A 23,071-nucleotide genomic window follows, 5' to 3' on the forward strand; every position below is an offset into this window, starting at 1 on the left:
GAATTGCCATGGCTCAAGGCCATAGCTCAGTTCCGGGGAGTGGCTGAAAGGAGGCAAACTTGGCAGGAATCTCTGCTCAGCGTGGGAAGCTTAAAGGACAGGAATGTTTCTGATAGGAAGCTAGCCAAGGGGCTGGGCCTGCAGCTGCCACATAAGCATGTGTTGCTTTACGGAAGCCAAAAGCTTCTGCCTGCTACACAGGGAAGGGATGCCACTATGGCTGGGAGCCTTGGCCTGGCACACAGAAAGGGAATCCTATGCCACGGTTGTTTGCTGGGGCAGGTTTACAAGGCAGACACACTGTAAAGAAGCCAGCAGAAAGTAGCACACGCCACCGTTCTGGTGTGCTGTTCAAGTATCATGGGTGTATAAGCCAATCTCTCTCTGGGAGTTTGCATGATTTAGAGGCTTCCTGTGATCCTTTTTATCTGTGGGAAAAGGTTGCTTTGACATGGGAAGAGTGTTGTGACTGGATGTTGGTGTGTGTGTTTGTGGCTCTTTGAAATGGCAGACTGAGCTCATTTTACAAGATCACAGAAAAGCATCAGGCATCACTGGCTCTGAGCCTGGTGCAGTGATCAGAGCAGGTCACACCTTTCACAGGCACTTTTTAATTTGGAGTTCATGGATGCAGTAATATTCCACAAGTATAATGGTTAAGGAATTGGAAAGAGAGAAGAAGCTATGTCCCTAACACATACTTGACCCTGTTCCCTGAGGATGGTGAACATATCACAAGCAGCACTAGCATGGCTGGAGTGGGAACAACTATCAGCTGGAGCCACATACAGAATATGATAATTTCAGGTAAATATGAAGGAAGCATGATAGAACTGGTACTGACCACCTTTACAGAAGGTCATTCTGCTTCCCTGCTAATATGGTCCGCGCTCAAACGAAATTTTACAGGTTTGAAAAAAGTTTGTGCTTTTAAAAACTTGCAAAATATTCAACTAGAGACTACAGCAGAACAGAATGTCTATGCCCCCTAGGCAATGATGGTTTATCAATCCCCAGTCCAGGCCTTGGTTTATAAGTACTGTGTGAAACTGGTAATACATATTGGTTTCTCTTCTAAAGCAGAAGAATTTTATGTCCCAGTAGTTTTCCTTTCCAGGCAAAAAAGCAACCTAGAATGCCATTATGGGCCATTTTGGAAGTCACAGAGCTGAAAGGATGGAATACTCATATATTTCAAAACTAAAACCTAACTGTTAAGGTTTGCTTTTAAAAATACACCAGATATGGGAGTGACTTCTGGTATCGTGTAGATGTAATCTTAAAAAAGCAAAGTGTGAGAATATTGGCATGTGCAGTCCTGCCTGTTGCCCTTTTTGTACTCCACTCTATTGTTCTTCTGGTGTCACAGGATAGTTTAGCAGTACCAAAGCTGGGACTGTTTTGAAATCAGCTAAGAACTGATTCCCCATTGACTTCAATTCTCCATGAATTCTCTCTGCTTTACATGATTTGAGGAGGGAGCACAGATTCTATTTTTCCTACCCCAGGATACATCCATACATAGGGCTGGGGGATGGTGCAAGAAGGACTGGGAGAAAAGGCAAGCAAGTACTCCATTGAGCCCTGGAAGGTTTCCATGAGCCATATGGTGGAGCCATGTTGCAACCCAAAGCCAACACTAACTGCTTTTTTTCCCCTGTAACCTTCACTACATTTGCTAATGTTTTGTGACATAAAACCTAGAGATTAATTTTTTTCTTCTGTCTTAATTGAAGGAACCATTTAGTACAGATTTAACTATTATTACCAAATCATCAGGATTGATGCAGCGCACACACGCGTGCTCCAATCATGTTTGGACTAGCTTGGAGGATTTATGCAAATGGGCCTGCCGGGAGAGGCAATTTGTAGCAGAGAAGGACAATTATACAGGGCCCGTGAGTGCGGGAATGACTGTGCCGGGCGGCTAATGGATAATCATAAAGCGCCAGCAGCAATGAACACCACTGCAGCGTGACCAATGACTTTATACAGCACAGATAAAGAGGCTTTTATGCAACACTGCCTTCCTCTTCAAAGAGGGGCAGTTCTTTCCCCAGAGCGGTGCAGGAGGCAAGGCAGACATGAAGCAGGGGGGCACAGAGAAACAGGCATCTCTCCAGGTCTGTAAGTCTCCCAGGTCCTGAGGTCCACTCTGATGTTCAAAGGAATCGCAACACTTGGTGCTGAAATGCAGCCACATCTTGGGCAGGGGGGAAGTAACAGGAGTAGCCATCAACAACAGGAAGATACTTGGCCCTCAGAACACTCCATGGACACTATCACCATGTTCTCTTTTCTACCCACCCCCTAACAATGTTTTATTGTGATAATTATACTATAAACACAGAGTCTTGTAGGGGTAGGGAAGATCTGGCTTTTCTCCTTGACAATTGTAATGACAGTTTCCAATATACAAATACACAAGATCACAACAAATTATAACTGTGTACCACATGCCACATTCTGCTTGATGTAAAAAATCATAGTGCTTCTAAGGCAAAAGAAAAACAACAGAAATATAGTCCTAGTGTCTGAAATGTCCATTTGTAGACAGTATTACTTATTTCTCCTTGTAGCCCCCTTCCACAGCTGCATTCTAAGGCTAGAAAAGTACATAATTGGGAGATACGAAATCCAAGTGATGGGGAAGGAGGAACAGGAAAAAGCAGCAGTTGGAGAAAAAGGTCAGCCCTCTTCCCCTCTTGCTCACTACTTTACAGGTTTTTGGCAGCAACTTATATTTGACTAAACAGATCTGCTGGTGTCCTATATACCTTTACTCTTCACTTGCATTCACAGTAGTGTCTATTTGTTCTTCAAATCATTTCTGACTTATGGTGACCCTATCACAGGGTCTTTTTGACAAGATTTATTCAGAGGAGGTTTTGCTACTGTTTTCTAAGGCCAAGAGAGTATGGCTGGCCCAAAGTCACCCAGTGGGTTTCCATAGCTAAGCAGGCATTTGAACTCTGGTCTATGGAAATCCCAGCCCAACACAAACCACTACATCGTCTTGACTTGATAATGTCTATACATAGCCATTAATGTAAAGAAGTAGCTCCACACACTTCTAGGGAGGCCTGCAGTGTTGTGCACATAGTGCCATTTCTCCACTCCACACCTATAGAAGTCACGACAGTTCACTCACTTGACCTTCCTGTTGTCACTCTTGCTGATGGAGCCCTGTCGCACTGAGCTGAGTGTGCTGGAGTGCTTGCGTTTTCTTGGTCGCCCTGGTCCCCGTCGAGCTGGACTCCGGGAGCTTTCATCTCGCCTATGGGCAAAAACCACAATGAACACCTAGGTAAAGGATGAGAACTTCTCAGCCCCCATTTGACAGGCCTTGCGTAGACTTTCAGAGGTGGTGCAGGCCTAGTTTACAAGACTGAAAAGGCCTTTGAACTTCTTGTACAAATGCAGATGCAGCAGAAAGAGCAGCCCACAGATGTGCTGTTCTTTCACACCCTTGCCCTCCTCCTGTTCTTAGCTCTAGTATGCCTTTTCCGCATGCCTTCAAGACAACAGACCCAACACCTCTTGCTAGGAAATTAATGTTAATAATGAAGACGTTGAGACACTCACTCATGGTCATGCCTCCTCTGCAGTTTGGCCAGTTCCCGCTGTTTGTCCTTATAGCGCCGCTGCAGTTCTGCTAGACGCATACGCATCTCTACTTCCTGTGTGTCCAAGTTCTCAATGGCAGCTTTCAAAGGACAAACCTATGGGCAAGGGAGGAGACTAAATAATCATGATCAAAAGCAAATGGCAATGTTGTAGTTTCATTCCTAAATTGTATGCGTCTTCTCTTTTCCTGTGTGGATCAAACCTGAGGAGCAGCTGCACTCCTGAAGTGAAAGGAAGTGCTATGTAAGGCTAACTAGTCCCTCCTGTATGCTGAAAAGATTGATTTCAGGTGGCAACAACCAAAAGTGTGTTTTACAACAGACTATTTCTATAGACTCAACTCACTGAGACTTGGTGTTTTGAAGGGTCAGAGGAAGAAATAATCCACACACACCCCCCAGAGGAAAAAGCTATCTGGGGTAAATAATGAGCAGTTTCTGAGAAATAGAATCTAAGAGCTTTTATCAGAAGTTTCATCAGACAAGAAGGCTAAAAATGCAGCAAGTATAAAAGAGCAGAGTATTATAGGACGCAAGAAGAAACTAAATACGACACTTCTGATTTGTCTGGTTGATACTAGAAACATGTCAGAGTGGAATGCTGGGACAGGGGAACTCTGGAAGTGGCTGTCTGCTCTAGCAGCCTGCTCATCAATAGTGCCCAGGAGGCAAGATACTTACAGGTTTGGTCTTAGGGGTCCAGTTGTATTTGCGACGGGAGACCTGTGTGCGAGGACGCAATTCCACACATGGTGCAGCTTCTGCTAAGTTGAGGAGGTCAGGCGGGCTGCTCTCCAGGCCAGTAGCCTCAACCAGTGCCCAGGCAGCAGCAAGGGTGGCCAAGCTTTGCAGATTGAATGCTGCCAAGTCTTCATCCAGCACTGTGGAAAGCAGAAAGATTTACTCCTGAAGAAAAAGCATTCTCTTCTACAGTTTAAAGGATATATACATAAACATATATGATATAAATGCACAACATATATACTCTATATTACATGCTGGCCAGCATAATCTTTAGATCCTATTGCATACATCCTAGGCATAAGAGCTAGCCTTACTCAGAGTTTATGATCGTGACTGTGTGCAAACTGTGTGCTCTCTTTGACTAAAAATCTATTTCCTGTACAGTAATTGGGTCCAGCCAATTATCATGGTTTTGTTTCTACTCCTGTGTCTCACAGATCTACTTTTTTCAGGTAAACTCAAGTCCTCTTTCTTGAACATGTATGACATGTATCTGCTATGAAGGGTTGAAGATTGTGATAGAAGGGATTAGCCTGGGCACTGCTGTCACTAATGCAGCAGGTTCTGCAGTTTGGAGCATTTGCAAACAAGACCTAATCCTCCCTTGCTTCCACCCATCATACTCTCCAAACACCATGGCCTAGAGCTATTGGGCACATGATGATGCTTACTACAGGTATATACAACATGTCCGTCCAGGCAAAGGTTATTGGGATGCCACAGGCCACAGCAAGGCCATTTGACGAGAAATAGGAGCCAGGATCTAGTATTGCCTGCACATAATGGGGAGGGGGGAGCTTTCAGAGCAACAACAGAACTGTAAGCAGGCCTCTTGGAGAAGCCATACTCAGAGGGGAGGGTTTTAAGAGAAATATAATTATCTGGCTACGCATTTAAGAGTTCTGAGAGATGACATGAAGACAAAAGGGGCAAGAAAAGGCAAAGACAAAATTGTGTGTGTGCGCGCACGTGCGTGTGCGTCACACACATCTCTCTGAGAATTGGCTTACACACATGTGCAAGAAGCAATGTACGTGGTTTCTTGCATGTGGTTTCTGTTTCACTGTGGGTAAAGAACAGTTCTGGTGTGTGAGCAGTAACCATTTGTATATGGATGAAAAGTACAGACTTTGCTTAGCCACAGACAGATAACCATCTGCACATATGGGTTGGTGTAGCTCCCGTCTCTGCTGAGACAGGAAATGGAAAGCTTAAAAATGGCAACAGAAAGGTATAGAGACTATTTTTAAAAAGGGAGACTTTCACTATTTTCACCCTCCTGATAATTTTTGCAAACATGTGGCACTCTAGTGTATCCTGCTCTCTAGAGATTCAGAAACAACAGACATCAAAATTAACTCCAAAACACTTCCTCTCACTGGGAAGTGTTCATATCTGGTAGCTCTTACCAGATGAACACAAGGATTTTCCTAGGCTTGCAGGCCCATTCCGAATCTCCCTATGGCAACAATTCAGGATCCATAATTCCTCTCTCCATATTGCTTTCTACACAGAGAATAGAGTGGTGGTCTTAAAGGTTCTTGCCTCTCAGACTCAGTGTGGAAGGCATACACATTTTCCATTGGTGACACTAAGGATTTGTGACACTAAAAAGGTGCCTCAAGGTGTAACATAGACCCATTGGTTCACAACACAGTGCATTTAGAAAGAGCTTTTAAAACTTTTTGGATTAAAACTCTGGCTCCCTCAGCTACTATGACCACTTCCCAATTGCTCAGGTGAGAGTTGTTAGGTCTGTGGTCTAACTTTGGTCAAAAGAGATAATTCTCATGTTCCAGATACCTGTAGCTACAGGTTGGCTGACCACAGTCCCCTGTTCCTGCCTGGGTTATATAGATGCACTGCACAATAATAGCAAGGCCTTCAGAAAGTAACTGCTGTCTCTTCATTGACCTTTAGAACTGCAGATATCATTCTGTGTGCCCACACAGGGTTTGAAGGCAAAACTGGATTAATGTAGAGGAGGTGTGCAGCCCTGCAGGGTTGTTTGTGAAGAAGATAGCTTCTTTGTGGAAAGGAGCGGAGAATACTAGGAAGATAGAAGTTCTGGACAGAAAAGAGTCAGATGTATTATTTCAGCTTATTCAATCTGTTTGTCAAGGCAGGGCAGGTGGGGATTGCCAATGGACAATTGCAAGTCCAATTCTCATCTTTACATCAACAGAATAAGGAGTCACAGATGAAACAGGAGAGTGATTACCTTTCTAACCAGCTGCAAACAAGGTGAGGAATGAATGAGGACAAGTGGTGGATTTTCTGACAGTCCTTGGCCTTCCACTGCCTGGTGGGAAACCTTGGATTTCCGACATCATCAAGGATTAGCACTAGACAGCTTCTGAGGTTCATTCCTACTCACTGATTCTATGACTTTGGACAGGGTAGTCTGGGTAGTGGAGGGGGAGGCAGGGAGATGCACAGCATTCATGAGAATGAAGCTGATCACCAGCTGTTAAAGACAACGCTATACAGGTTGTTGGAACAGAGCAGGGAAAAAGGACCTAGCAAGAATGCCAATACACCTGCGATATTTGTCAAAGGTAAAACATTGACATACTTTCCCTCAAGGTCTGAGGAAAGACTCCAGGGTTTCTGCTTCTACAGACATAGGACAATCTTCCCATCATGCACACATTTTCATGTTTGTTTCTTTAGTCACTGTTGCCTCCTAGCTGAGTCCCTACAATGGGCACAAAAGTGGTGATAAATTCCCTCCTGGTTAGTCTGGAAGGCAGGGACAGATGTTATAACCATTAGGTATTTGGTCCTACCTCTGACTCAGCTGGGAGGAGCCACCCCTTGATAGGTTGCTTCCTTTCACTGAAGGAGACACACCAACAAAATGGGTGAAAAGGCACCAAAATAACCACTAATCCCTGCCTCCCCCTTGAAACTCACAGCCTCAGTGGGAAGGACAGGACAAAGTGACAAGATAGCCCCTTGCATCCTTACCATGCGGGGTGGTGTCACAGTGCTGCCGACGGAGTTCCAGTTCAGCCAGTTCACTGAGCAGGGCAATGCCAGGAATCCCTGAGCTCCATGGAGAGGGCGAAGGGAGGGGTGGCACAGGAGATGGAGAGGGAAGAGGAGACTCCAGGGCCGGGAGTTCGCCCAGGTCAATGCTGGCAGCTATCAGGGCATCCAGGCCACATGGCGCCACCTGCACGTCAGTCTGCGGTGAGGAGGCATCAGGTGAATCAGCATCACTCTCATCCTCCTGGCAGCCATCTTCCAGTGTTGCAACCGGGCTCCCCTCCACAGCCATCACCTCAGGGGAAGGCCCTGGAAGGGGAGCATCTGTTCTGGGATCTTCCTGATGTTCTTGTGAGGCAGAGTCCAAGACATCTCGGCCATCCCCGACCAGCAGGGAGCAATAAGGGGTCTCCTTGGCCAAGTTTGTGGGGCTGGGCCTTTGGGGGTGCACAAGGAGATGAGGGGGAGGGAGAGAGGGCTCTACTTCAATGTCCCCAGCCCCACTGGGTGGGCTGGCTTCTGTCTCGCAGTGTGGCTCCTGCTCTGGTGGGAAGGTGCGTGACTGTTCAGGCTCAGCTGCTGTGGAGACAGTTTGCATAGTGTCAGGATCAGCTGGGTCCAGGGGTAATGGCGATGCATAGCCCAAGCCAGCCCCAGGGTAGGAATAACCAGGGGGAAGATCTGAAAGGAGAAAAACAAGCACTGAGATAAGCCACAGCAAAAGGGGGAAACCACACAGCCTACTGAGTTCAGGTCACCTTAGGCTCTCTAAACCACACAAAGTTATCTATCAAAATGCAAAAAGGGGGCATCTCTGAGCCATATAACCTGGCCCCAAGTTTTTACATCCTTCTTTTTGTATAGTGTGTGAAGGCTCCCACATTCTGTGATTATAACAAATTCAAATCATTGTATTCATTTTGGAATATTTGAAAAGTTTTGTCTTTTGCAAACTGCCTGAGAAAAAATGGTACAAAGTACTGGGATGAAATGGCTGCAGGAAGGACAGGGACTAAGAGAGGCTAAGCTCTTGATCCTGAGCAGTAGAAATCTGACATTTACCAACTCCAGATTTCTTTCTGACTCATCTTTAGCTTTTGGTAGTTGTTTTCCATAACCTCAATTATTTCTGTACCACTATGAGATCTAGAAACCTGATTTGCTATAGGATTTTGAATATGCTTGTCATATTCTGTGCAGTACTGGATTCCAAATAACATGATGGCATCAAACCATGGTGCCTCAAGCAAGTCCAATATCCAATATCCTCTCAGTTATTAGTAAAAGGAAGCTCAAGTCAGAAGCTGGTAGCAATTTTTATATCAATATTGAATTCCCTTAGAATGGCATACTGACTGAGCTCTTGCAGCCATGACATGCGTTTGTGAATGCCACCTCCTCTTCCACGTATTGAACCCTGGCATGAATGTCTACCTGGTTCCAGTGATTTGGGGTAGTCCTGGGCTGGCTGCCCCTCAGGCTGCTTGTCCTCCATTTCAGGACCCGTGGAGTTCTGTGAGGGCACTGGACTTACAGCAGGTGAGCGTGGCACCACAGCAGGACAGACAGGTAAAGTGCAGGGAGCAGGACATTTAGGTGGGTGGCAGCATGGAGAGAGCTTGGCTGAGCAGGCAGCTGATGGTGACAGGCCCTTTGGGGGAGCATTTAAGGCAACTGCTTTGTGGGATGGTTTGAGTGGCTTCTCAGGGCCAGGCATCTCCAGTTCTGGGGGTGGCTCTTCAGGCTTCCTCTGAAAGATGGAAGAGATGGATGGTCAACAAGCTGTCTCCAGAGCCTGGATATACAGTCCACCTGCCCCATACATACCTGTGGGGATAAAATGGCGTGTGTGTGCCCCTGCACACGCAGAATTGTGCCACCACTAAAATCAATGGGACTTGAGGTCCCGTGTTTTTTCCCATATGTGGGGGTGGGTGGAGTCCAGAACTTTGCGTATACAAAGGGCCCACTGTATTGCTTTTGTTTTGACTACATCTTCCAGAATCCACCAGCTGGCATGGTCACTTTGGGAAGTGCAGTCTAAAAAGTAATTTTTCCAAGTTCTGCCAGTCTCTCAGAAAATCATTTAAGTCTGATGGTGAAACTGTCAGCAAGTGTGTATTCGACTTCTAAATGCCCCTAATGCTTTATAGTTTAAGGTACTAACAGTCATCAAGCATTTTGGTGTTTCTGGTTCACATTTTCACCTTGATGTGCCTTTGTCAGAGCACCAGTGTTCAGCTCCCATCCTGATTTGGTCAGGCTGAGTGAGTGGCCCTTTATTTCAGAGGTGGGCAAGTGAGGCTTCCCCCACCATCTCTGCTTCCCCCATCCTCTCCCCAAAATGTTTGTCTGGAAAGTCTTTTCCACCAAAAGTGATGAATCATGTCAGTTGCCAGCCAAAAATGGCCAAGTGATTGACTATATATTCATGTCTATTTTAAGCCAGTATAGGTCTTTCTTCAAAACCAGAAGTTTAGGACTTGTATGGTCCTAAAACAATTCAGCCACACATACACATAGGACCTTATTAGACGAGGCACTTACCGCTGCACAAACATTGCCCAAATGTTGCTGAAGTGTTGCAGAAGCATCAGGGGTGTGATCATCTGTTGCGCTCCTAAAGTGTAATTGAGGCTTTCCGCTTTCCTTCCATTGTGGAATCTTTTGCGGAGAAGCCAGGAGGAGCTATTTTGTTAATAAAGGGATATCCCATTATTAACAAAATGGCTCCTCCTGGCTTCTCCGCGAACGATTCCACAATGGAAGGAAAGCAGGAAGCTTCAATTACACTTTAGAAGCGGAATGGACAATCACAACTCTGCCGCTTCTGCCACACTTCAGCAACGTTTGGGCAATATTTGTGCAGCGGTAAGTGCCTCGTCAGATAAGGTCCATACACAGCATAAAAAGTGGGATCAAATAGCCAACCTCAATGGTTTTGAGGGGTACTTTTTTGCTTTTAAAAATGTTTCAGACAAAATTTGGGGAAATGAGGTGAAAATGGGGGGGGGGGTTCCTCCAGAACCCCACGATGGGCCAATGCAGTCCCCTAATGCCAGGTACTTGTGCACCATTGTTCTACAGAGTGGATGAGAAGAGCCACAGTGTGGGTTCATGGAAGAGATGAACACACTTGAGAGGAAAACTATTTTGCTTTTCCTATTGTAGGATTTTGTATCACTATGGACTAAGGAGTGCTCTTTGTTTAAAAATAAGCAATCAGAATTCTAGCCAAAAGCAACTCACATTCAGCACCATTAAAAGTTGAGTTCTTTAACTTCATTACCTAAAATTGAAAGATGACTGTCTGCTGAATTTCCATAATGTATATAGTGCCTTAGGGTGGGGAATGGAAGGACATTTCTGAACTGCAGAAACCCTGGTTCTCTGAACACAGGAAATCTTATACAGCCACTTTTAAGGCTTCACCAGGCAACAACCTCACACTGTTCGGAAATCATCTCTGTACCTAATTTTGGGAAACTAAATTTCAGGAAAAATTGAAGTCTAGCCACAGCATAACACTTGGCACTTCCTTTTGTGCTTGCACAGAAATCGCAACACACACAAAGCCCTGATCATGACCCTTTGGAGTCAGCAAGTGTTCTTCCACTTATGATATTGGTTTCCATCATTACCCCTACCATGCATTTAGAAGCAGGATGTTGACTAGCGTGGATGTGTAGCCAATATAACTTCCTTTGAGATGACTCAGAAGATAACTTTCACTCTCAGTCATGATCTGGACAAGCATCAGGACAGGATTGCTCTTAGTTGGGCTGAGTAGAAAATCTTTTGAAAGTGAATGAGTGTTTGTGTATGTGTGTGTGAGTGAGAGAGTGCACACATACATGGTGTGTGTACATATGTGAGCATGCCTTTCCTGCTATATGTGGTTTGGCTTCCTTGGATGAGACATCTGGAGCAGAGCAGTCACCTTTTTGCAATGCACTTAGCTTTGCATGTGTGTCACCCTGTGGTCTGGAATCCATAGGCTGATCTATATTAAAGCAGGCTATATGGGTGGTCCAGGCTTTCTTGTTGAGCTACATGGAACAGAACTGAGCTTTGCAGGCAAAAAACTGCTACACAGGGGGCTTACTCCTCAGCAGACATGTCTACAATTAAGCAGTGCTTGTTAGGAAAATGCTGAGACTGGATACATCTGACCCTATCCACTTTGCTTTATCTCTGTTGCCTCCACCCTTGTTCCCACCCTCTCAGTGCTACCCACTGCTTATACACAGGCCTCTTCACAATCCCAGGGCCTTTCTCAAGTTGGAATAAAGTCCTTTTCCCTAAAAAAAAGATTCCCTTCTCCTAACGTAGAGGGAAATATTAGATTATCATGTGATTCCCAGCACTCTGGCTTGCCATGGCTTCCAAAACACAAAGGGTTCTTCTTCCAATAAGCGACCTTGTTTTTCCAGTTAATAGGGGCCACATTGGTGATGCCCTCTGTTTACTCACTTACCTGGCTGTGTGAGTGCCGCTGCACTTCCAGGGCTTGTGCTACACGCTGTTGTTGTTGTTGCTGCTGCTGTTGCTGCTGTTGCTGCAGGGCATAGAGTTCTTGCTGACGCAGGAACTGGGAGTGGGAATAGACAGGGAGTTGCCCTGTATGCTGCAGGTGAGAGCCAGGCCCTCGGCTAGGATACATGGGTGGCCAAATTGATGCCTGATCCATCACCTCAGCTGCTGAGAGATAGGAAGGTTAATCAGAGAGATAAATAAAGCCAGCCAAGAAAGGCCTCCCTGATTCCCGTCCTAGAGAGCCACACCTGTCTCCTCTCATCAGAGAGGCAGTCCAATACATATTATTCCTGTTAGCATATCTATGGCAGTGGTGGCAGGGGTATTCTTGCCAATCCCTTTCTACTGCTACTTACCCAGTGTGTGGGGGGCACCATGGGTTGGAGGTTCAGATGGCAGAATGACTAGCTGTGCAGGTGGTTCTTGCGACAGAGGGAAGACTGGTTGCATGGCACTAGGCATAGAAGCTGGGAAGCCAGGTGGTAGGTTTTGATGCAGAGCAGGGTGCCCGATGCCTGGAGAATTGGGAAAGAGAACACAGTTGAGATGGAGAGAAAGCCCAACTCTATGTACACTCACAACAATCCTGTATTCTCTGGCGTAATGAGAAGGGAATTACAGAGGAAGGTCATGCTTTTCATGTCCACACCTCTCCCGCTCACACACCCTTTAAGGGAACTTTTTATGTAACACCATGTACTCATGGCAAAATACATACATGTGCATTTACCACATGGGACAGCATGCCATACATGCTATTTTACCACACAAAGACCATTTGTTGTTGTTCCTAAGTGCCTTGAAGTCATTTCCAACATACAATTACCCTAAAGCAAACCAAGATTTGTTCAGAAGGGGGTTTGCCTTTGATTCCCTCTAAGGCTGAGAGAGTGTGACCTGCCAAGGGTGAAGTTTCATGGCTGAATAAACATTCAAACCCTGATCTCCAGAGCCAAAGTCCAGCACTGAAACCACTACATCATACTGGCTCTAGAGTCCTTTTATGTATAGGGAAATTAGGCAGCCCTGAGAAATAAGGGGACTTGATGCAGCTGTTACCTCCATCTGATTATGTGTGTGTACTTGCTTTCAAGTCAACTTATGCCTGTCGCCTTATGTAGACCCCCTGAATTTTTCATAGGGTTCTCTTAGGCAAGGGATATATAGAGGTGGTTTTTGATTCTACCTGGCAACAAATAACAGCCTTAGAAGGAAGGTCTGTCCCTGGTCTGAAACAGCTGTAAGGACTGAATTGTGAGACTGAATTGTGAGACTGGCCCACCATTCATACTGCAATGTTTACAAAAGATATTGTGTGCTTATATGGAGGAGCTTTGACTGCATAGATCATAGATTTGTGTCACTGATATGTAACTATTTTTAACTTTGGTGTTTTGTAACATGTGAAGCATCCCCACACACTTATCATTCTGGGTAGCAGGGTTGCCTTTGGTCCTCAAAGCAATTGAACTTGGAGCTTTGTTTGAGTCCCACATATCTTATCGTGATCCACTCAAACATGGGAAGAAGCAACAATAAATGTGCACCAGTTGCGAAGTGTGATTGGTGGGACAAGAAGTGAAGGAAAAGACATAGAAGGTCTAACAGGGAAGAAAGGACAGAAACTGAAACTGCTGGACATCAGGGTAGAAAGCAGTAACTCTGGAGAGAACCACATCAAGGATAAGGAGACCAGATGCCTGCAGTCAAGGCCCAGCTGAGGCTTCTGTTTCAGTGCAGGCTATGAAGTACACCTTAGCTCTGACTATACTGACCGTATGAGTGTCCACCCATCCAGATTGAAGGGCTGCGTGTCCGGGGCAACCAGTGTGCATGAGCTGGATGGGTGTGAGCTGCTGGGTCTCCTCCCAACTGGCTGGTCTGCAATGACGAACTGCCTGCAATCATCAGGTGAGGGGTGAGGTCTCCAGGGCAGCTGCTTGATGGGTGGATGCGGGCAAATTCCACTAGATCTTTGTTATCTCTGACAGATTTTTTTTAAAAAATAGATAAAACAAAGGCAGGTAAGCTGGAACAAAGTACTATTATTATTATTGTTGTTGTTGTTGTTGTTGTTATTTATATCCCGCCTTTCCCTTTCGAGGATCTAGGCGGGTAACAACAGCCCAGTATAACATTTAAAAACAGTAGTAACATGAACCCAATCCCCTAGACCTCCCTCCTTCTGCTAAAATACAAATAAAACATCATACTATATAATAACAGTAGCAGTATCACACAATTATTTCCTTATGGTCTTCAGGCTTCACAGTCAGGAAGTGGCAGGATCTCAGAAAAACAAGGTGGCTGGCTCTCATAAGGACAGGTCCATCCTAAGGCCATCATTAGACCAGTGGATAAAAAACCCTTTACTACCTGCCACCCAAACAATGCCATCCCAAAATTGAATTCACCAGAATAACCAGCTCCATAGCCATCCTTCTGAGATGCTTTGTGTGCCTTCAAGAGGTCACTCCTGCCTTAACACTAAGTACTTCTGCAGCTCAATATTCTTTTATGCCTGCACCCTTCCCAATCCATGTAGTTCGAATGGCTCTTACTGGAGCAGAAGGTCTCTCCCTGCGAGGCCTAGGCGCTCCTCACACAGTCGGCTCCGCTCCTCTTCAGCATCCAGGTCGATGACATGCACAGGCCGTGCTGCACCAGCTAAGAGAAACAGAGTAGGAGAAAAAAAATTAAAAAGCAAGATTAATCACACCTTCTGGCAGCACATATAGGAGGACTACTCTAAGACCTAGCCTTTCTCCTGGGGACACAAATAGGGGCAGGAAATGAAGGAGAAAAAGGCCCTAGGAAAGAGGTCACAGCACAATGGAATTCATCATCTCCTGCTCTGTGCAGCTCAGTGGGAGTTGCAACTAAAATAAGGCAAGGAAAGAAGTCCCATTTGAGGAACTTTCGCTGAGTTTGAAGAGCTGGGTTGCAAGCCATGTGGTAAATGCTGGTATGTGAGGCCTTATATGAGAGAAAGGGAAGCTAGGACTCAGTTATCAGACTCCAGACTCACTGAACCCTCTTTTACATCCAATCAGTGGCTGAAGGTATATAAATAGAAGAGTTTATCATGCAGGACGCATTCCATGTAGAAACAGGATTTAAAACAGGATTTAACCTCCCCCCCCAAAAAAAAAAAAAAAAATTCCTAAGAAGACATACAAAAGCACAATTGATTTTCAGACACGTTGGGGCTAACACAACATTAAACTGGCTAGAAAGTTGACAATACACAATTCTTTTTACACTCGTCCCCCGGGTTACGAAATTAATTCGTTCCGGCGCCATTTTCGTAACCCGGAAGTTTTTCGTTAGCCGAATTCCCATAGGCGCTAATGGGGAAAAGCCGCGGCTCCGCCGCGGCTCCATTTTAAAAAGCGCCGGCTTTTTTTCGCAACCCGGGTAAACCTTCGTAACCCGGAAATAATTAATTAAAAGAATTTTTTTCGTAACCCGGAAATTTCGTATCGCGGCGCGTTCGTATCCCGGGGTAAGAGTGTATTTTCGGGATTTTCCAGAAGTAAAAATAATCATGTTTTGTTTACTGTCTAGCCAGGCTAATAATAATGATAATAATAATAACAATAATAACTTTATTTATATAGCGCTGTAGATTTACACAGCGCTGTACATACAATAAATAAAATAGACAAAAAGAAACCTGCCTATGGCGTACATTTTACATTCTAAAAAATGAGAACAATATACATATAAAATAATACATAATAATAGATGATAGGAGTCGTTGATAAACTAAGCAGGCAACAAATTAAAAACATCAAGTGTAAAATATCAAGTGTCAAATAATAATCACAGAATGCCTGGGAATGCTTCCCTCAACAATATAGTCTTCAACTCAGTTTTAAAACTAGTTAAAGAAGTGATGACCTGTCCTTGTGGGGGAAGGAGGTTCCAGAAATGAGGGGGAGCAGGGATGTAGCTAGGATTTTAAGAAGGGGGGGTCCAGACTAAGTGCCACCATTATAATGGGGCTTGAGTGCGGCGGTGCAGCAGCACACACCATTCATTTTTCTAATGGAAGGGGGGGTCTGGACCCCAAGAACCCCCCCCCCCCTTGGCTACGTCGCTGGGGGGAGCAAGTGAAAAGGGATGAATCCAGGATGGGGCAGAGAAAATCCTGGGCTGAGACAGCAGACCTTGACTACCAGAACAGAGGGCACGGGTGGGAAGGTGAGGAGAAAGAGTCACATTAATGTTATGTTAAGTTGCGTTAATGCATCTTAACAGCGACGTCGTCTGCAAACCAATTGCCCTTTTCTACTTTCTGTTCAGGTTAATTTTGGGTTAACTCAGATGTTGTCTGATAATAAATCTGCTTTTGCGTTGTTTTTTTTTACTTTAAATTCCATTTTTGCATGGAATCCCTCCTGTCTGATAAACTCCAGAGGCCATCTGTTGGGGGTGCTTTGACTGTTAAGTTTATCGCATGGGGCATAAACCGTTCCCCAGCGCGTTCTAACAGGGACGAGCGTGGGTGCGCACAGAGCGCGATGGGCACCGGATGGGGCCCAAAACGCGACTTTATCGCACGGGGGGCCGCCGCCGCCGCGCGTTCCCATCGCGTCCCAATTCTGTTCCAGAGGGCACCATTTCTGGGAACTGTTTCAAAGCGTCCCCAGAAATGGCGCCCTCTGGAACCGAATTGGGACACGATGGGAATGAGCGGCGGCGGCGGCCCCCCATGCGATAAAGTCGCATTTTGGGCCCCATCCAGTGCCCATCGCGCTCCGTGCGCGCCCACGCTCGTCCCCGTTAGAACGCGCTGGGGAACGGTTTATGCCCCATGCGATAAACTTATACGTCTTCCTGCATAGCAAGGGGTTGGACTGGATGGCCCTTGTCTCTTCCAACTCTATGATTCTATTAAAGGGGCTCCATGATCTGAAAAAGGCCCTCACCTCTGACACCATGCAACTCCCCATCCCTGTCCCACACACCCACCTCTAGATGTTTTCTCACTGTTTCTTCAACTTGTGAAGGCTCTTTCATGTGACCAGTGCATGAAGAAGGAGGGAGACTAGAGACCTCTCTCTCTAGAGAAGGAGGTGGGCACCTCAAGTCATATTTCTTAGAAGAAAATGAAGAAAATGCTGGGAACAGACTGATGTTTTTTAAAACCCACATGGGAATATGGATCCTTGCCACATCACACCCTCTGGCCCATTACCTTTGAGGCCCATAGCAGCCCGGCCCTGCCGACTGGAGCTGGACCCATACGCTGGCTCAGGCCGATTCAGGGTGTCCTTCTGACGAGCTACAGCCACCGCAATGCCCACAGGAGGCTGGCGCACCTCACCATCCCCATGACCCAGCTCATGGTCCCTACTGCGGGCACAATCAGGTCGTTCCAGCTCCTGCTGTCCTTTGGCTCCCAGGAATTTGCCTCCATCTTGGTGGGCACAGCTGCCCTTGAGGCTGCCCAGCCCCACGAAAGGAGCTTTCTGGCCCACAATAAGTGCTTGGTTACTGTATTTCAGCAGGTTTTTCATGGCTGACACCTCATCGGGGGGAGTCTGCATTTCCTGGGTGAGCACTGAGCCCTGGGTCATGAGTGCTGCCTGCTGCAGGCTGGTGCTAAAAGGGTCCAGGTAGGCACCTTTCCTTTCCTCTGCCATAGACAAAGGGGGCCCCTGGCCCTGCACTGGCCACGGGGGCAAGTGTGGTGGTCCGTTGTAGCCTAGAGAGCTGAGCTCCATTGATTTGCGCTTTGACTCTGTGTGGGCACCTGTCTGCTCCATGTCCGTCTGCAAGTGCTGCTGGTGGCGAATGCGAGCCACTTTCTGGGTGCTGGGCGTTGGCGGCTCCTTGGGGGCCTTGTCTAAAGTGCAGCAGGACTGGCTGAGTTTACACAGTGTCTCTTGAGGGCTGGGGCGGGCACAGTCCTGAGGTGGCACCATCTCAAAGTGCCCACTCTTAGGTTGATGGGGCAAGCTACCAAAATGGCCGTCTGACCCAGTGTTGTTCAGGTACTCCAGGCCTTTGAGGCGAGTGTTGGAATTCTGTGGCCATTCCAGCCGCCGTTCAGCCTTGCCCTCTGCTTTGAGGTGAGAGAACGGGTGGTTTCCATAGGAGGGTGGGTGCTCTTGGCCCACATCGTGGGGGCGCTCCTTGCCCTCACAGGGCTCAGAGGGCACCTGGAAGGAGCGGCTCTTGTCAGTCAAGTGGCCTACAGAAGGCACAAAGGTGGCCCCACTGATGCGTAGCTCCCGGCCGGCTTTATCCTGCAGAGGGCACAACCCATCTGGACTGGAATGAAGCTGCAGGCAGGGGAAACTGCCAGTCGTTGTGCTCAGGGCTGGGGGCCCAGTGGGCAGACTAGACGGGACAGTGTAGGAAACCGAGTGGTGCAGCATCTGTCTTCGCTCCAGGCACTCACTGTAGGACTGGGGAGGCTCATGGTGTCCAAGTTCCTTGGCACAGCGGCTCTGGGCCCCTGCATGGCGTGGCAGGATGCCTCCACCACAGCTGGGGAGAACAGCTTTGCCCGAGTCACCATTCAATACCTTGGAGCTTAGCAGGCAGGAGGGCAGGTGCTTGGGTCGGCTGTCACAAGAACCTCCTCGCTGAGGAGCACCCTCCTTGCAGTTCCCTTCTGAGGTCATCGGCATCACCAGTTTGTGCCTTTCCTTAGCCTCATCATCTGCTGCCCGCTCCTTGCCCTCTCCTTTGGCCCCTTTGTCTTTTGATAACACAAAGCGCTCATAGTCCTTGTGACACTTTTGTCCATGGCCAGCCTCTCGGTCCCGGCTGCAGGATCCAATTGGGTGGCCAGGTGCTGCCCGGGCAATGCTGGGGAAGTTGTGGTTGGCTGACAACAGGGTAGGCTGAGCTGGGAGGTTCCGCAAATAGAAATTGTCTGGAGAAAAGAGACAAATAATTAGAAAAGATCTCCTCATTTTACATTTGCCCTAGCAGACATGGCAGCCCATATTGCAAGTCTCGTAATATCCCAGCCCATGGCCTCTGGCCCAAATAGCTTGTAGGTAAGATGTTTTTTGCCATACTGCAATATTGTCAGGTAGTACAAAAGCAGAGCAACTTCTCATGCAAAAACTAAAATAATGAATATCAGGAACTCATCTGAAAGATGTAGTGAGGAAAAGGAAGTGGCATCTGGTAGACTTTAGTCATAGAAATCAAGCACTTTTCTATTCCCTTTCCCTTTCTCTTTTTGCAATTTGCTGTGGGTTTTATTCCACATTGGTTCTTTTATCCCATGATGGCACATTCCAACCAACACCTTCCAACCAAGCCCCCAAACTTGCCTTTCTGGGTTTCATAGAAACGGTGCTGGCCATATAGGACATTGCTGTTTCCATGGTGATCCAAGTGGCTCATAGGAAGAAAAGTGGATGCTAAGCTCCCAGAGAACCTTGGGTAACCTGGAGCTAAACAAGAGACAGTGGGGAATGAAATGTCAGAATCACAACAGTGTAGTCACAAAGCCAAGTCACTAGCTAGTCCCTTAACCCATTCTGTCTCTATGCTTATGTTGCAATACCAGTAAGAATACTGTGGCAATTTCAAAGCCCTTTGAATCAAGGAAACTATCATAGCCCTTCTTGTACTGATGGTACTAATCACCACCAATATTCACAGTTGGGGAACTCTTCCATTTCAAGCAGCAGAGAAACTGGCAGTGTAGGAAGTTAGCCTGGAGTGGTGCTGAGTGTGTGTGTATTCCTGTGTCTGAATATGTCTAAATTTTGCACCAAAGTGACTAAACTCCTGTTACTGGAATAAATCTATACAAAATCAATCACCTGCAAATACAGTATTGTTTCAGAGCTTCAGGTTTTCAAAAACTATGACTTGTTAAACAGTTTGATAAGGGATGAGGGCCTGGATAGAGAGAACTAACTGGTAGTGATGTGAATTCTGGCAATGCATCAAACCATGAAGTTAGAGTACTGCCTGCTTTCAAAAGGATTTGAGCTCTGTTGCAAGTACTTCTCAGTCCTACTATGACATTCTCTATAGACATACAGGTTAAAACTTGGTTTCTTCAAAATATTAACATGGAAAAGAAGATTCTAAATAATCTGGGGCTGCTACTGTATCCCTGACTCCATGTTTGCACAGGAGGATGAAACCTACTTACAGCTATTAACTTTACAACCTTCACTAGGACAGTATCCTCCTGGACTCCTGCCAGTCTGTGTCTGGGTCAAGTGGTGCCACTAAGGATTTTAGTTGGAGGAATGCAGGGCATAACCAAGTACTTAGATGGCTGCCAAGGTGAGCATTACCAGAATGGCCAAATGTGGCCTCCACAAACACTAGCTGTGGGTTTTGGCTCCTAAAGCTCAGGGGACTTGGATTTAATTCCTAATTCTTCCACAGACTGAGTTCAAATAAATACCTCAGTCATAGGTGAAAGTCAGCTCCCTCATTTGTAAAACTAGAGGACTTGATGATTCAGCTAACAAATATTGTAAACACTAGGTCATCAATATGCATTTTAAAAGTGGCAAAAAAAAAAAAGAACTAGAGCAACTTTAAAAAATATGAAAGTGCTCAACTGTTCTACCACTTCAGAAACTGAAATTGATTCTAGCTAAAATGCAAAGGAAGATGCCATACTATAAGAATGGCTAAAAAGATGGGATAATATTGGTAAAATTGAGCTAACAAGCCAACAAACTGAGAAACCAACAAAAAATTATATTACAGAAACACATTCTGTGATAAATTATAGAAATCTTCCAGGAAAAAAAGTATTATTAAATGGGGAAATAACAGAGACATACATTGAGAGAAACAGAATAGGGTCATATTTTTAGGTGCTGAACAACACTGGTGGGTATATGGGTGACCTTCTAATAGAGGGTAAAGCCTTAAACATAGGAACCAAAGAGTTTGCCTTATAAATGTGTGTGTTGTTTGCCTTCAGGTCATTTCTAACTTATGATGACCCTAAGGTGAACATATTATGGGGTTTTCTCAGCAAGATTTGTTCAAAGGTTTGCCACTGCCACCCCGAGGCTGAGAGAGTGTGACTTGGCCAAGGTCACCCAATGAGTTTACATATCTGATCAGGGATTCAAACCCTGGTCTCCAAAAGACATAGTCCAAGACTGAAACTACTATACCTGCTAGCTCCACAAACACACACACATATATGTTTGCATGGTACGGAAGGGGAAAGGGAAAAAAGAAAAAAAGTAGCATCACTTTTAAGACTTACTGGTTTTTATTTTCACGTGAGCTTTCATGCATATAAACCCACTTCTTTGGATGCACCACAGAATGATAATCAATGCTCAGGTAGCTGAGCATACATTATCACTTTGTACCATAGGCAAAGATATAAGTGGGCTTCTAGCCACAAAAGTTAATGCAAAAATAAAACCCAGTAAGTCTTAAAAGGTGCTGCCACTTTTCTTTTTCTTTGTTTTTTTCCTCCCGCTTCCTTCCTTTGTTTTATGTTGCAAGGGGGAGGCTAACACAGGGACTTCCTTCCTTCCGTTTGTGACTCAGAGCTGCCCAGGCTCAGGCCCAAGCGTTGTCACCAGACCCGTGTCTGAGTGTCCCCATTGTCTGCTCCACTCCTCCCTATGGTTCTTCATAAGAGGAAGCTGGCCCTCCCTATGTCTGCCCAACTAATCTCCCTAGTCAGCCACACACCAGCACTTTCAGCCCTCTTGCTCCCCCCCATACACACACACACTCTCTCTCTCTCACACACACACACACACACCCTGGACCGGCCGCCTGTCAGCATGATGCCGACAGCCTTGCCTGCACCCCACCCCCAGCAGCCCCGGCATGCCGGAAGCCAGCTGGCAGCCATTCAAACTAGCAGTCAGGCTGGCTGCCAGGGCACAGTGCCAGCAGCACCTTGCCTCTCACACTTTAACTTTCTGCCTCTCACAGGGAGGGAGGATGTCGGGGAGGGAGGAAGGGCACAGCAAGAGGCAGTCACCATAGTGGGGAGAGAGGGAAGTATCCACGAAGAACAAGGTTATTTGGAGGGGGACAAGGCCAGCAGCCCAGCACAGCTGGAATGGTACATGGGAGTAGTTGGAAAGAGCTGCCTCTTGAGAGCCTAGTTGCTGGGTGCTGGTTTTTCTTGAGGTGCCCCAAGTAATGGTGAAGCAAAATGACAGGGCTTTTCTTGGTGCTAATGAGCTAAGACTGGAACAAATGCCAAGCGGGGCTGCAGCTTGGGAGACTGAAGGCCAGTCGGCTGACTTGTGTAGGAAAGAGATTTAGGGCCAGAATAAACAGGAAGTTTTGGGATGGGAGTGAAGGCACTGACAAAGCGTGGGGGGGGGGGGCTGAGGTGGGGAAGAAGGCCAGCTATCTCATATCCACTGGGCCTTTGGCAGATTCTCCATCCCAACCGTTTGCTCAAGCATCCTTAGAACAAGAAAAGAAACAGAATGAGGCAGCTTGGAACATCTCGGGGGAATTCCTGAAGCTAAAACAAAGGGAAAGGGTACCTCAGTATTAGTGAAGAGAAAATGCAAGCAATTGTTCCATTGTGCTCTTTGCCAATTTCTTTCCAGCAGAAAGGAAAAAAATGCCACAATGTCTTGTGCTACGTAAAGCATAATAGTTTGAGAGAGCAGTTTCATAGTTTGTGGTCAGAAGGTGGAGCACAGAGACAGCTGGCATTGTAGGGACTCCTAGAAGCAGAAGTTGTCTTGCAGAGCACTGCGTTCTCCAAGTGCTTAGGCGCTCGTGTGTGTGTGTGTGTGTGTTGGCTCATCTTTGGTTCTTGGCATGTTATCTTCCACACTCTTCAGTCAGGGTTATTTGTCTTTTGTGAGTTTACATGAACAGGCTATTGTATGGCTTCTGGTGCCTGGCACAGAATATTGAGACTCTCATTTGACTTTCTACACATCACCTTTGTAATCTTCATGGCTGAAACAATCAGCACGAAGATGGTCACACAGCAGTGTCTGCAAGAGCCTTCCATATCCCAAGAGGCAGAGCTTTTACACCCTCATGCCTACTCAGCTCTCTCTTAAAGACCTGCATTTATGTCCTCCCTTGCCATAAATCTTTTCAGATTCATCCATCTTCTCCTGTTATCCTATAGTTTATATTTTTGGAAATTACCTGCATATAGTACAATCATACAAATTAAGCCCTTTAAGAGACATATACTTTTTTCAGAATTTATTCTG

The 23,071-nt window shown here is 46.2% G+C and overlaps 1 protein-coding gene across 6 annotated transcripts in view; it reads right to left on the bottom strand.

Moving 5' to 3' along the window:
• Positions 1–23,071, bottom strand: part of BAHCC1 (BAH domain and coiled-coil containing 1) — a 135,333-nt gene that overhangs the window by 22,957 nt on the left and 89,305 nt on the right. For 4 of the 6 annotated variants that reach the window (XM_089539693.1, XM_089539684.1, XM_089539720.1 and 1 more), the window contains exons 4-14: positions 19,199–19,321; positions 17,101–18,789; positions 14,459–14,564; positions 13,673–13,881; positions 12,254–12,412; positions 11,839–12,062; positions 8,796–9,111; positions 7,341–8,042; positions 4,308–4,507; positions 3,586–3,722; positions 3,152–3,277 (exon numbers count right to left, since the gene is read on the bottom strand). In XM_089539693.1, the coding sequence (XP_089395819.1) occupies positions 3,152–3,277; positions 3,586–3,722; positions 4,308–4,507; positions 7,341–8,042; positions 8,796–9,111; positions 11,839–12,062; positions 12,254–12,412; positions 13,673–13,881; positions 14,459–14,564; positions 17,101–18,789; positions 19,199–19,321 (3,991 nt within the window). The remainder of the gene's footprint in view (positions 1–3,151; positions 3,278–3,585; positions 3,723–4,307; positions 4,508–7,340; positions 8,043–8,795; positions 9,112–11,838; positions 12,063–12,253; positions 12,413–13,672; positions 13,882–14,458; positions 14,565–17,100; positions 18,790–19,198; positions 19,322–23,071) is intronic. The other 2 variants (XM_089539729.1, XM_089539711.1) reach the window with 1 other exon arrangement.

Source organism: Sceloporus occidentalis, unplaced genomic scaffold, assembly GCF_023333645.1.
Source record: "Sceloporus occidentalis isolate IW3139 unplaced genomic scaffold, rSceOcc1.0.p SCAF_1, whole genome shotgun sequence".
Lineage (NCBI taxonomy): Eukaryota > Metazoa > Chordata > Lepidosauria > Squamata > Phrynosomatidae > Sceloporus > Sceloporus occidentalis.